The sequence below is a fragment of the Trachinotus anak genome, unplaced genomic scaffold, assembly GCF_046630095.1.
Source record: "Trachinotus anak isolate AG129_WGS33_773 ecotype Australia unplaced genomic scaffold, CSIRO_AGI_Tana_v1 ptg000007l, whole genome shotgun sequence".
Taxonomy (NCBI): Eukaryota; Metazoa; Chordata; class Actinopteri; order Carangiformes; family Carangidae; genus Trachinotus; species Trachinotus anak.
Genome location: NW_027273858.1, coordinates 22092670 through 22107357, shown reverse-complemented (window position 1 = coordinate 22107357; position 14688 = coordinate 22092670). Strand labels below are relative to the sequence as shown.

The 14688-nt window shown below is 42.0% G+C and overlaps 2 protein-coding genes across 12 annotated transcripts in view; one reads left to right on the top strand and one right to left on the bottom strand.

Moving 5' to 3' along the window:
* The window catches only part of rims1a (regulating synaptic membrane exocytosis 1a), a 111075-nt gene extending 109956 nt beyond the window's left edge, over positions 1–1119 (bottom strand). For all 10 annotated transcript variants that reach the window (XM_071481452.1, XM_071481457.1, XM_071481459.1 and 7 more), the window contains exon 1: positions 663–1119. In XM_071481452.1, coding sequence (XP_071337553.1) covers positions 663–823 — 161 coding nt within the window. In that variant the 5' untranslated portion in view covers positions 824–1119. The remainder of the gene's footprint in view (positions 1–662) is intronic.
* A 2675-nt stretch (positions 1120–3794) lies between these two features.
* On the top strand, positions 3795–12210 carry asrgl1 (asparaginase and isoaspartyl peptidase 1). Of its 2 annotated transcripts, none has more exons than XM_071481449.1 (7): positions 3795–3864; positions 5176–5382; positions 6213–6355; positions 6612–6766; positions 8283–8404; positions 10377–10487; positions 11021–12210. In XM_071481449.1, the coding sequence occupies exons 2-7, from the start codon at positions 5196–5198 to the stop codon at positions 11233–11235; spliced, it is 933 nt and encodes a 310-aa protein (XP_071337550.1). In that variant the 5' UTR covers positions 3795–3864; positions 5176–5195; the 3' UTR covers positions 11236–12210. The 2 variants fall into 2 exon arrangements, with proteins under 2 accessions (XP_071337550.1, XP_071337552.1); XM_071481451.1 differs by lacking the exon at positions 3795–3864 and adding an exon at positions 3871–4003.
* The last annotated feature ends 2478 nt before the right edge of the window (positions 12211–14688 follow it).

Below are 14688 nucleotides of genomic sequence, written 5' to 3'. Positions count from 1 at the left end.
GGATGCTGCACAGATAAAAGCCAACAGGGAGGGTTTTACTTTTACTATTCTCAATGGCAGGCTTCAGTGAGCCTTCTGCAGTTTCCTGCTGCATCTATCAATGAAATATTTCAGACGAAGTCCAAATACTCTCCACTTGACTCAGGCATTGGTGCAAATGGTTGTGATGATATCAGGAAGACAAGCGCAGATGAGAAAGTAGTTCTTATTTTTCATCTGAGTGGATTGTGATGGGGTATGGGAACACACCTTCATCCTCCCACGATTCTCTTCTTCCTTCCTCCTGAGCAAAGTTAACCCTAACCCACCAGGCACTCACTGAGACCCTCATAGGGCAAGTAAGAATCAGCAAACTGGACGGGAACATGGTCTAAGCTGGCGCATGCATGTTTTCTCCTGCACAGAGCTGGAGTCTTCATGGGTTTGTGAGTGAGTGAGTTCAGTGTGGAGAGAACTGCAAGATGTACACACACACACACACACACACACACACACACACACATGGTGAGATACAGTGGAGTGGAGAAGAAGTCCTGATGCTGAAACATTTCATCCATAGGAGGTGAATGGTCTTCAGAACGGAAATAGCCCAGGCCCAGTCTCTCACACACTCACACACGTAAACACACACACACACTATCTTTCTCTTCTCTCTCTCTTACTTTAACATGGCCTCCTCCTTCGCCTCCTCCTCCCGTTGCCGAGCCAGCACAGCCATGATGATGTTCCTCTCCTCCTCCGTCAGATGGCTCAGGTCCGGCTCCGGGATGGCCGGGGCGACGGGTGGGCGCGGGCCGCCCCGAGGGCCCACCGAGGCGAACATCTTCCCCACCACCACCACCACTTTCCCCTCCTCCCTCCCTCCTCTTCCTCCTCCTCCTCCTTGCCTCGGTCGGGATCACGGATAGAAAACCCGCTGGCGGAGCCCACGGATCACGACATGGCCCACGGACAAAGCGGCGGTTGGAGCGACTGATGCGGAGTTCCCATGGCGGTGGCGGGGGGCACCCAGGGCGGCGGCGGCGGCAGCAGCAGTGTCGGTGCTAGCCGTGGTAGAAGTAGCGGTGATGGTGGTCCCGGTTGCCGTTTTCAGCCTCTGCTTCTCCCTCTTGCTGCTCCGCTGTCTTCTCCCCCCACCCCCCTCCCACCGCCCGCCCGCCCACCTCTCCCCTCCACCACCTCCGTTTTACGGGGAGCCCATATCACCGGCGGTCGGTCGGGATGATGGTACACGGGAGAGGGATCTCGCTTCCTTTCTCAGGCCAGGCAGAGAGTGGAGGTCCCTGGAGGCGGCTCAGGTCTCCGCTCGGTCCGGTGGGCTGCTCCGTGTGGCTGCAGGGCGAGGCGGCGACTTCTTGTTTTCCAGCGCCGCCGCTGATGCTGATGCTGATGCTGATGCTGATGCTGCTGTCAGGGAGACGGAACCGTCAATGGGACCGCAGCCCCTCAAGCGCGCTCACTTCTCTTGCGGCGGGAGCGCGCAGCCCTCATTTGAGAATGGGGGGCTCCACTCACCGTTAAGATGCGCGCTCACGCCAGCCTATAGCACACACAGGAAATAATGGGTTCCTCAGGGGTGCATTATGGGTTTTGTAGGATCGTAGCCTCACAACTCAGGGATGTTGTTTGCTGTCTAACAAAAAGGCTTGTTTACTTATTGATTTTTAAATCTATCCCTTCATTTCATCGATAATTGATGGATTGTGATATAAAGGTAATATTGCATGTCCCCTAATTTGCACGTTTTCCAAAGGTACAACTCAACTCAAAGAGCTCATCACAAATTTGGGGTAAATTAATAGATAGATTTATCAGTAGATTATATATTATATTAAGGAGTTTTAATGGATGGATGGATTAAGGGTATTTAAAGGGTAAAAAACACTTAAAACTGACCAGATAACTTGAAAATGATCCCATAATTTACTTCATGAAAAATTACAAATCAAGGGATTTCTTTGCCATTTTTAAATCTCCAAATAAAATCACATCTATCTCTTAATTTAAAGTGCCTTACTTTTTCAGTTAAGATGCAACAGTGAATGGATAAGCTGGATAGATCCAAATTTAATATATTGTGGGGTTTTCTGTCTGAATTAAGGGTTTTAATGGTCCAAATGTCTCAAAAATAATCCCTGAATTTCCACATTAATGAAACTTATTAAAGGATGACTTGTATTTTCTCCCTTAAACTCTCTTTAAACCGTACAGATAATCAATTAAAATGCCTTAAAAGTCTATATTACAATCTGTTGATTTACCCTGTAATATCCACTTACATTCTCATTGAAATATCTTTACATCATTATTTGTGAGTTACGATTACATCATTAATTATGGGTAAATTAATGGAACTGTAAGATATTAAATGAAGCTGTTTCCTTTTCATAGTGTTCGTTTTGACCCAAGCAAAGACAAACATAGTCTAGAGTCTTTATCATATACTCCAACCATTAGGCCCTATGTCAGTGTGTTAGGGAGAATAGAACATAGTACAATTTTGCAATAAACTAATAACTGGTTAATATGCAGTGCACTAAAGTATAAAATGGCAATATATCATATATAGGCAGTATAGGAAATGATTAATGTGATTCTAAAGAACCATTTTCTAGTATTGTATGAAACCCTTCACAGTAAGAGTGTGCATACTCTCCTCCTGCCCCTCCTCCCTCCCTCCAATCATTGCGTGTTAGAATGACGCTCATCCCCCTTTTTTTGTCCTCCCTCCCACCCTTCCTCTCTCTCTCTCTCCTTCCATCGCTTCCTTCAGTCCTTCTTCCTTATCCATCCTTCCAACAATTCCCAGCTCTCAGCACACACACACACAGCCAGATGTTAACCACACAGCCATGCACACAGATGTATGGATGGCATTTGCAGCTTGTGACTGTATAGTGACTGTATATACCACACATACAGTACTGTATAAGACGAGATCATGTACTGAGTCATGGTTCTATGAATTTGGAAACAGATTTACTTAATAAAGTTATTCTTAGCCATGAACCAAGATTTGGAAAACCTGATTTCTGAGCTGCTAAAATATTTTATTATTGGCTATGACTTTATTTAGAAATTGACAAGTTTTCATATAGATAATGGGGCCCTATAAAGTTAGATGCTACATCTTGTATATCTTGACCTTTATTGCAGTTCTACAAGTCCCCAAACTCCAGGTCCCAGGTCCAGGTCAGACAAAATGACACTCATAGTGAGACCTGAATTTCAGCTCCTACATCTCAACACGATGGTCAGTTCACTCAGTGAACAGAAGGCCAACCTGCAAGTCTGGAGCCAGTAGCCTAGCATGTTATGAGAATAGGCATTAAGGAAAAAAACAAACATGGCTTCATCATCATCATCATCATCATCATCATCATCATCATCATCTCATAACACATCCAAAACAGCAAAAAAACAAACAAAAAAATGTCTAAACATTACTGGTAACAATATACTGCTTGTTCAACAGCTCTGGCTCATCTTAAAGGAGATTCCTATTTCAACTACAATTATTCCATTTCTGTAAGAAACTTTCTTCCAGATATCCCACTTTTCAAGTAGGTATGGAACACACACACACACACACACACACACACACACACACACACACACACACAGCTTGCCTCATCTTATTTTTTACTGGGCATTGGTTAAAAAACAAAATGTGGGAATTCTCACTTCATAAAAAGCTTATATTTCAACCAGTACAGAACTGAACTGTGCTTCTACTAATAATACTTTCCTACAATTACCACTACCATATCTACTGTGACAGTAAGAATCATTTTATTTTGAAAGGGCCACATTCCGGAAATGCTGTTGCTTTTCTCAGCTGTATGACTCCTCGGTGATATTTCGGTAAGACAGAAACACCTGTTTTCTCCCTTCTCTCACGGATTGTATGAGCAGCTGAATTTCACTGTCTGTACGCTGTCGATATCTTGACAGGGAAAAAAACCCTCCGATGTTTGCGTGCTGTTAAGCTGCTTGTAAATAGGTCAGTGTTCGGGTAAATAAGGTGCAGCGGGAATTTTAACGAGCCAACGGTTTAGTGAATTGTAGAGTTTCACACGTAGCCCTGGGTCGTTTTTACCCAGAGACAGCTGCAGAATTAGCCTACTAACCTGTGGAAGCTGCGATTCACGCAGGACACCGCTGTGTCCGTGATAGTGTCTGTGTGTCGGCTGCACCGTGGGCTCAGCACACACACGCACACACACGCACGCAGATATATCCCGCACCCTGCTCCATGAAGCTGTCTGACAGTCAGCTTCACTCTGATATCAGAGACCTCCACAAGTGAGCGGTTTCTGGCTCTGTTGGCAAGCGCAGCACCAAGGGTTTTATCCACTAGGCTTCAAACTATTGAAGCCAAGAGAAAATCATTACAGGGGCCATTTTTTAAATATATATCATACATTAGACAGAGCACAGTGAAGGGCTGGGTATTAATATTATTAATTACACTCAGTGTAAACAATGACATGAATCCTTCAATGGCTAATGCAAGCATGTGATTATAGAGCAAATTCAAGGTAATTCATATATCAAATGATACACAAAACCATTCAGAAGGAAATGACGTAATGCAACTTAAAATGCTTGAAACATTTTTAAAAGATATTAAGAAGATAAAAACAGATAATTAAAAAATACTGGAAGGGTAAAGGTGTATTGCATGTGTAAGGTGGGTAAAGATCAGTACTTAGTGTTCAGTCAGAGGCAGCTGAGAAGATTTTTAACCTGGATTTAAAGGTGGTCAAATTGTATCTCCTTCAAGTTTGTTCCAGTTCGGACTACATGCTGCTTCTCCATGTTTAGTTTGAACTCAGAAAACACAGACAGCAGATGACCTGGAAGGCTGAGAGGATTCATATGTTAAAAGTCCGAGAGAAATTATGACATTTTAAAAAAAAAAAAAACTGCTCTGCTCTGCTCTGATTACCTGCTCTTTATCACAATCAATTCAAGCCAGCAAAAACAAGAAGCCTTATCTTACAGACCAAACATTTTCTTTAAACTTTTCTTCACCAAAATATTTACCGGACTTTATTTGAACTTATTTGAAAGAATTAGATCAAAATATTTCAGGAATGCAGAAAATTAAACTGCTAGATATGTCCTTTTAGCTTGAGTTTACATCTTGTTTTACATTGTATCTCTCCTCAGTTTCTTCTCAGGTGATTGACATGTTGCCAGTATTAGTGGTCCATGGAGGGGCGGGTCATATCCCAAAGGAGCGATCAGAAAAGTCCACTTCAGGGGTGTGCTCAGCAGCCCGAGCAGGGTACGCCATCCTGCAGGGAGGGGGCAGCAGCATGGATGCAGTGGTAGAGGCTGTGTCGCAGCTGGAGAATAATCCCTCCTTCAATGCAGGTAATGTAAAAAAAAAAAAAAAAACACACATTAGTGTATGTGTTTAACCACACACAGGATAATGTCACTTTTCTTATACATGCTCCATTGCTTGGGCTGCAAATGATAATGCATAAAAATGTGGAGTAATAATAATGCTGAACGGACCTTTTCCACTGCAGACACTTTGACCTGTCAAACACGGGTTAAATGTCACAATTAACAATGTTAATTTTTATTAATTCAATTAACAATTAACAATGTTAATTGTTGCATTGAATTGCAATAATTGCCAGTTCCACTTGTGAAAACAAGAGTGCACTGATGCTAACAAAGCTAACAAGATCAGTGTGGAAATGTCAGGGTGTCAGATAAATCAAAATCATATTGTGAAATCCGTTACTGGACAGCAGGAAGAACATTTGTGGTAAAGACGTTTTTTCCATAGCATAAAATAATTATTTAGAACAACATAACGTCGTTGCTACTCCTTCCAAAAGGTACTGTCCATATGCATAAGAATTCATTTTAAACTGTGGGTACCCAGCCCAGTTTTCAGTTTCCAAAAAGGGGCATAACAAAAATGTTTAGTGTCATTAAAATATGGAAATAAGACATCAGTGTTATAGCGGTTTCTGATAGTGTAAACTAATCAGCTCCACCATAAGGCCAAAGTTTGCAATTCTGTACAATAGATATCTAAAGCCAAAGGACAGATCTCTGTGAAATGTATGAATCACCCCCAAAAAGACGGAGCTCCACTCATAGACCAAATGTCACCTCTGTGCACACAAGATTCTTTGTTCCCAGAGGCAAGAACTCATCAAATTGTTTTTCAAATCATATTTCAGGGTGTGGGTCAGTGCTGAATGTCAAAGGAGAGGTGGAGATGGACGCCATTGTGATGGATGGGAAAACACTGGGAAGTGGCGCAGTGTCTGCTATACGCAACATAGCCAACCCTGTTCAGTTAGCAAGACTGGTTATGGACAAGGTGTGTATGCATAAGATACAGTCATTTAAGGATTTTAGCAAAATAGATAAATACAGATGTATATCACAACTGTGCTAATACCAACAGTCTTTGCACATAAGGACTGTGACTAATGTATCATTCACCTTGAAGAAACACAGGAGAACCCATAGTTTCCACAGTGACCTCAAGATACACTCTGGTTTTCAAGTACAAAAAGGTTTTGTAATAGTTTGCAGATGGATTTCATAGATGTGAACTATGATCTCTATTTCAGACCAGTCATGCGTGTCTGACAGCAGAGGGTGCCAGTCAGTTCGCCTCAGCCATGGGTGTCCCTAGGGTCCCTCAAGAGTCCCTCATCACTGAGTACTCCCGTATGCGCTGGAAAAAGAACTTGGCACCCGATGCCAACCCCGTGGAGTGCCAAATGTGAGACAGAGCATAAGTTTAAGCTTATTAGCATATGTTTCAGTAATGATGTATTCCTTAAAGGTCCCATATTTGACATTTTTCCTGTGTTTTATTTCAAGTGTTGATATCCATAAGAAAATGTATTTGTGGTTTTAAGAACCAAAAACCGTCTCAGTGTAGTTTTACATCTCCTCTCTCAGGATTTTCTCTGGAGCTCTAGTCAGGTCAGGGGAAAACAGTGAGATTGACTGAGTGACTGAATAAAAATAGAGCAGATTTCAGGTAAACACTCAAAGAAACCAAATCCTGCAAGGTTGGATGGTGGGTCCAGGTGGACGGGACTTTGGGCATGGCTGAGAGTGGGGTTGTGACATCACAAAGTTACAGAAGTCCTGACGGCTCTATGCCTGCTTTCTAATCAAAAAAGACAAGGAAGTCTCACTTTATACAATGTGGGGCCTTTAAAAAAGGAAATAGACTAAGATATGAATTCCAGCGTTCTTGTTCTTTATTGATTGAAACACAGAAAAAAAACATATCAAGACATCCACAGACACTTCTCAAACCAACCCTTCTGCATTATCCACTTCTGTGGTGTTGATGCATAGTTTATATTCAGTATGTTCCAAATGCTGATATGGTCCTTTATGGAAACTCCAAAGTTTAAACATGCAGGTTAGGTGAATGTGAGCATGAATCAACCCTGTGATAGATAGATAGATAGATAGATAGATAGATAGATAGATAGATAGATAGATAGATAGATAGATAGATAGACAGAAATAGTTTATGAATCCCTTAGGGAAATTCAGAAGACTGGCCGCCTGTCCAGGGTGTACCCCGCCTCTTGCCCAGTATCAGCTGGGATCGGCTCCAGCCCCCTAGCATCCCTCAAAGGATAAGTGGGTAAAGCTAATGGAAGGATGGACGCTTTCCATTTGGCTTAGGTGGCTCCTTGCTTCCCTCAGTCATGGCTCTTAGCTTCTCTCGGTGGGGATGCAAGAGAGAGAGGTGACACAGATACACATGCATTTACCAAAGAGCACCTCCTCGATCCCTGCAGCATCATTTTGAGGAGACAGCAATTACTTTAACAGAAATCATTTCCTTTACCGTCTCATCAGATCAACTGACCAATCCCTGAGCAGTTCCCATTGCTGTCTGGTAAAAAAAAGAAGCTTGGATGAGGTTTTGGAAGCGAGCACACGGAGTATTTTAAGAGGCATCTATGGATGTTTTGACAGGTTTTCTTGCTGTGACTCTGGGTCATCGTTGGAATTTATGTTACTGCTGTGAGTCCCAGCTGTCGACAGCTGCAAAAGAGCAAGATACAAACTTTTCAGAGCTACTTTTAAAGCCGCCAGGCAGTGAGGACCTGATACCCCTGATACCTTATAAGAGTTTTTGGTGTTCCTTTAACCTGGATTTACCTCGCTGTAACGTGGTAACCAGGTCACTGTATTAACAGGTTTTACATGTAGTGTTCTTCTAATTCAAACGTTATTCTGCTCTTCCTTAATGTTTTGTTGTGTAGTGGGAAGATGGGCACAGTTGGAGCTGTTGCAGTCGATAGTGAGGGCAATATAGCCTGTGCAACCTCCACCGGTGGAATGCTGAACAAGATGGAGGGACGGGTGGGTGACACCCCCTGCATAGGTCAGTCTGCACACATGTAGTTTGGAACTTTATGCCTTTTAATGAAAGGTTTTGGGAAAGAGCGACTGGCATTTTAGTCTAACAAGAAAGATGAAAGTCCCTTTGAGATTGACTCATTGTTCCTCCAGTCTGTTGGCCTGTGACCAGGAGGAGTTTGACATGTGGTTAGTCAGTAAACAAACTTGGTTAATAATTGACTATGAGTGTTGTCTGTGCACTGTGCAACTTTTAATTGTTATGCAGAAAAAAGTCAAAGCATGATGTCAGAGCCTCAGCACTCATTGGTTTATACTAATACCCTAATGTTGCTTAGGAATATACATACCTAACTTGAGAGGTTAGATATGTATTGGTGTAACAGGGTCTAAATTATCTCATGGTTGTTTTCTACTCAGGTTCAGTAAACAGCAGTGAGTGGACTTTGGCCATGTCAGCCCTGTCTAATCTGTTACTGTCAGTCAATGACTGATTAGACTGTCATGAGTCAGAGGAAGGTTTCAGCCACCAATCAGGGCTGGAAAAGCAAAGCCAACACTGAAGTGCCAAAGCTGCAGTTCCTCAAATGGCCACTTAAGGCTGGTTCCAAAAGTGAGTCAATCCCCGCAGACCCTCATGTTCAAATGTTCATCTCTACAGCAGAAATAAACATGTTTACAGCCTGGTACAAAAAAACACACACGCTCCGCCTCTTCGCCCATTTTTAGTTGGGAGTTAGGCGGAGTCAGGCCCCTGCCAAGATGGCAACTTTAAGCTTCAAAACCGCTCCTCATGCGTGACATCATGGATCACAGTCTGGGATCACAGCCTCTCTGGTAAAAGGTTTGCAAAGCTGTACAACAAGTTGAAACTTCAGTTTAATGTGGAATTAGTCATCATTTTCATGTAAGACACAAACTCACAGAGCAGGGAAACAAAGCAGTTTACTAGTCATTTGCTGTTTTTACAGACTGGAATCTGGAATTCTTAATCTTTTTATGCTTCATCATTTCTTTAAAGTCTTGTTAAAATTCAGACTTCTCCTCCATAATAATTGTGTCACTGGAAACAGGCAGACGTATTGAAAATTAGGATAATTTGACGTGATTAAAATACAAAAGAGATCAGGCCAACAAAGTGTCTGTTTGCTTAACTGTGTTAATGCCCACTACAGTTTATCTCATGAAAATATTATCTGAAGCATTACTCTTCCATCTAGTGAAATGGATGGGTGGCAGCATTCTCATACAAGTGCAAAGAGAGTTTCAGATGATTCAGCTGAAAATGTGGTTTTTGTTGCCACATTTTACGTTTTATTTCATAAGCAAAATTCTGTTGTAAGAATTTAAAGCTGCTCTAACTAATCAGTATTTTTGTATTAACTATGTGTCAAATGTGGAATATGAAAGTTGACACTTGGAGAGACAAACCCAGAGGATTATTACCTGCAGCTCCCCTCAGCTCTGCAGAGCATTTCAGTGTCTCCTATCGTCTTCAGGTTTACTGTTTACTCCTCAAATTCATTTCCTGCCGCAGCAGCCAGCTGTTTCCAGCAAAAAAAGCTCAGATAAACCCACTGGACACTACCTGCCCAGCACCAAACAGCAGACAGACAAATTTAGCAACTAGCTGGTGAAAATAGCGGTTTACTTGCCAACTGAAGAGCCAGATATGTTCTTCAGGAGTTGGTGGAGACCAAATCAAAGCTAAAAACATTCATCAGATAGCCAGAAAACGTCCAAATGAATTCTATTGTTGTGTGTTGAGTAAATAGGCAACAGATTGCAAAAATACTAACTTCATAAAGGGGTAATGCTGTGTTGCACTAATGCTTTGATTCTGCTGCCCCCGAGGACCAACATCAAACTCTAACTCTTAGCTCACTTGTTTTTCCCCTCACCATGTTTCTTTATATCAGAAGTTGGGATTTCTTCAATAACTCTCACTCATGGAATTAAACAGGTACCTGGGTGATGTGATGTTTTGTGTGTGTTAGGCAGTGGGGGTTACGCCGACAACGAGATTGGAGCAGTGTCAACGACAGGCCACGGAGAAGCCATCATGAAAGTCACTCTGGCAAGACTCATCCTGTTCCACATGGAGCAAGGTAACACACACAAACACGCACACACACACACACACACACACACACACACACACACACACACAAGTAAATGTGTATGTATAAAACATGTAGAGATGATGCAGATGTGTGTTAGACTAAGAGTGGGCAGACTAAGGCCCTGTTCAGAACTGGTATTAATGTCCATCTTGAGTGATCCGATCACAAGTGGTCAGCTCTAAGTTCAGGTGTGAACGCACCCGCTGAGGACTTATTTGAGATCCGATCTCTCAGACCACATTCAGAGGTGGTCTGGGCCACATGTGGACACATTCTTTTAGCAGTGTGAACGCAAATGCGTCCTGGGACATGTTGAAGCACCGCCACCTCTACTGACGTCCTCTGACCTCTGACCACTTGTGATTGGATCACTGAAGACGCATATTAATACCAGGTCTGAACAGGGCCTAAGAGTCAGAATAAGAAGGAAGCACTTCATGAACAGGATTTGATGGTTGGCTGACTGACTCAGTTTTCTCCAGTAACATTTCATCTTCTCCCCTCTTCTCCTCTCTCAGGTCAGTCAGTAGAGGCAGCCAGTGACTTGGGCTTGGCCTACATGAAGTCCAGAGTGGCTGGGCTGGGTGGGGTGATCACAGTGGACCCCCAGGGCCACTGGGCCGCTCGCTACTCCAGCCTGCAAATGGCCTGGGCTGCAGCACAGAAGGACACCCTGCACTATGGCCTGTATGCTGGGGAGCACTTCACACAGAGCATCGATGATCCACACTGACAGAAAATACACAACAAATAACTCATGGAAGAAAATCACTGAAACTGAGGATATTAATACGACTTCAAACTAATCAAAATAACATCAAAAATGAATCCAGTTGAAGGTGATCTGATTGTATCATTGAGTAAAACTAGAGTCTACAGAGAGGATACATAAAGAAAGAGAACACATGGTTATTTTTATTGACTGTGGGATAGAATAAAGTGAGGAAAGACTCTATTGATCAGGTCTGATCATGAAATTATCTCCAGCATGATTTCCCCTGATCCTTAAAGTCTGACAGTGACAGACTGTAGAGAAGACCTGTGGAAACTGAAACCTGCAGCTGTGTCACACTGTGGGTCAGGCTGGATAATCCACCTCCATAATCAAACAGCCTGTTTGACATCAGAGACAAATCTGAAATCTATCTAATCTAAAGGTATAATCATAAATACACTCCACTGTTTATCCATTAATCTTGGCTAAATCAATAAAATGATTTCTTGATTTAATCTCGAAAGTTTCAAATCAAAATATAATCATTAAATACAAATGTATTGTATGACAGAAATCGCTTCATAAAAACAGATGATTCAGAGTTTGAGCAATAGAAAATCAGTATTTTGTGTTGTAGTATTTCTCAGCTAATGGTATTTTAAATGAATGGCCAGTGTTTCCAAAACTTTCTACTGTAAACTAAGATTTAACTGCAGCTTGTTTTGATCTGGAGTGAAACACTTAGACACTTTGTGTTTCACTTCTCTTTGTATTGTCACAGAGAATCCATGTGATTTTTCTGCTGTTGTAGTGTTGTATTGTTGTGGTGTTGTTGTTTAAGGTGGAACACCGTCTGTACACACACTGAACCTGAGCCAGTATTAGTGAACCTGAGCATTAGTGAAGTGCTGCTGATCAGATGATGGTTGTTAATGCTGAAGCTTTGTGATAAGAAAACACTGATGATGACAATAAATTCCTCTGATCCCTGGACATTGTGTGTTTCATGCTTCATTTACCCATGAAGTGTGTGTGTAGAGGTGCACTGATGTGTGAGGATCTGACTCTGTGCGTGTGTGTGTGTGTGTGTGTGTGTGTGTGTGTGTGTGTGTGTGTGTGTGTGTGTGTGTGTGTGTGTGTGTGTGTGTGTGTTACCCTTTAGACTCCACTAGATGGTGGTGTTTCAATACAAATCAACACTGAAAGGCGCTTCATGACCTGCTGCCATGTTTGACTGGTTTTAGGCCTGAGATGACACTTTTCTATCAGGTGAGAAACACACAACAGACTCACAATGATACATCTGCATTTGTTATCTTACACTTGTGAACTTCACGTTCATCTTTACTGTGCAACAATAGATAAAACTTGTGACACTGAGGGAGAGGGAATCATTTGTTTGTTTATATTTTGCCCTTGAGCAGGAGCCCGCAGCAGGTCTGTGTTGTCAGGAGACTTAATGTGGCTTCTGTTACAGCATGTGTTTGTTTGTGGAGATGGAAGTGAAAGTCTGGAGCTATTTGAAGTGAAGTCTCAGCAGCACCTTGGGACTTGTTTTCCTCTGCGTGAATGACGCCTGACGTGTTGTGATATGTGTTGATGATGATGTCAGCGAGAGCTCGGCCAAATTAGGATGTTAATTTTTTTAATCAGATTTTAAAGAAGGAAGCGTGAGGCTTTACAGTCGATGCTTTCTGGCACGAGTGCGTTGAAAAAAATGGCAGTGTATGTAAGGGCCTACATGTGCAGCTGGAGAAGCAGGAGGTGGCAGTAAGAGCTTCAGAGAGGACCAGAAGAAACCACAGTGCAGGTGTAAACCAAAGTTGTTTTGACAGCTCTCTCAGCCTCGTACACGTTCAGTGTGGTTACACCTGCAAGTCAAGAAAATACATGGAAACTTGACTTGAGTAACAGCTCTGTGTGTAAGTGTAAGCCACTGCACAGCTGGAGCAGACAGATGTTTGGAATAAAACTTGAGGGTATCTGTGAGACGGTGTGTAGACAGACTGTAACTGTATATTCTACTACAAATGATTTTTCAAATGAAATGATCTTTTTAAATAAACTGACACCTAGAACATCTTGAATTAAACTCTGTTACCTTTTCAAATGGTTTGTCCCACAGTGCTCGAAAAGAGACTCAGACAATAATTCTGTTATCACAGTAGTAGCTTTAATTTCCTTTAATTGACTAACTCTTTCAGCACAGGTCTAGAGATCTGAAGGGTCAACTGCACATGTCATTGGCACATTAGATAGATCCAACAGATATATATGCAGCGACATTAAATTTAAAAAAAAAGTTTCACCTACACATGAAGTAATTCTTCTTCTTGTCCTGCTGTCCACTCACACATCTGGCACATTCTGCCTTGTGGTTGTATGACAAAGATCACTTTGGTCTCATTTGTGTGTCATGGAGATTTTTGTGTTTGCCTTTGTCTACAGCCGTGTGTGTCTGACATGGGGAGGGTCCCTGAGGTACCTGAAGAGTCCCTCATTACTCAGTAATCCTGCACACTGGAAAGAGGACCTGGCACCTGATGCCACCCTGAGGTAGAAGCTGAGAAAGGGCATTCTCCTAAATATTTTTTAAAAATCTTGAGATAACAAAGCTTGTTATCTAGAAATAACAAGACATTATCTCGAGAAAACGATATTTTGTTTTCTCGAGTTAATGGAATAATTATCCTGATATAACAAAACTCTGTTCAAACAATGAATAGTTTTCTCCTGTTATCTGAGGATAACATAACATCCTCTCCTCCTGATAATATGTCGTTATCTCGAGATAATGGGATAAAAAAATATTTGTATGTATGACCTTTCTCAGCTGCCATACTACAGAGTACCTACTGTGACACATGGCTTTGTCTTACCAGCGTTTTTACTGAGAGACTAAATTCTTCAGAATAAAAACACATAGATGCAACTCACGTGGTCCAGTTGATAACACTTAAAGAAATGTGGTGGACCACTCTGTTCTAAGATAATAACACGATGATAGTGGTGCTCTTGATGTTGTGTTCTTGTTCTTCTCTTAGAGACCAGGACATGTAAATATTGTTACTGCAAACCGGCCCATGAGTTTTAGTCTGGATTTAATCTTTCCAAAAAGGACCTGATTCTCTATTTAACAAAAATAAAATTAAATTAAAAAAAAGTTTTGCATGTTTATGTAGAATCTAGTCAAAGTTGCAGAAATAATCAAACATCATGTCGACTGTGTCAGAGATGGCCGGCACTGCCTGGGCAGTAGCTTTACCTATAAATTCAGAAGCCCAGCCTGTGAGGGGCCAAATTAACTTATGTCAGTTTTATTGTGGGGTTATGAGATTTCAGCCCTGGCACAATCTGGATTTGTTCCTTTAGGCTTGGGGAAAAACAGTATACCATTATGTCTAATATGTAGTTCACACTGTTTACTGTTAGTATGTAGTGCAGAATTAGGACACATCTAAGAATAGCAGG

What these genes read in the sequence shown, in the direction of transcription:
- asrgl1 (XM_071481449.1), top strand. Translation starts at nt 5,196, where the DNA reads ATGTTGCCAGTATTAGTGGTCCATGGAGGGGCGGGTCATATCCCAAAG. An exon ending in AACCCCGTGGAGTGCCAAAT is followed by an intron (nt 6,767 to 8,282) that starts GTGAGACAGAGC and finishes TTTGTTGTGTAG; the next exon opens with TGGGAAGATGGGCACAGTTG. An exon ending in GGGTGACACCCCCTGCATAG is followed by an intron (nt 8,405 to 10,376) that starts GTCAGTCTGCAC and finishes TGTGTGTGTTAG; the next exon opens with GCAGTGGGGGTTACGCCGAC.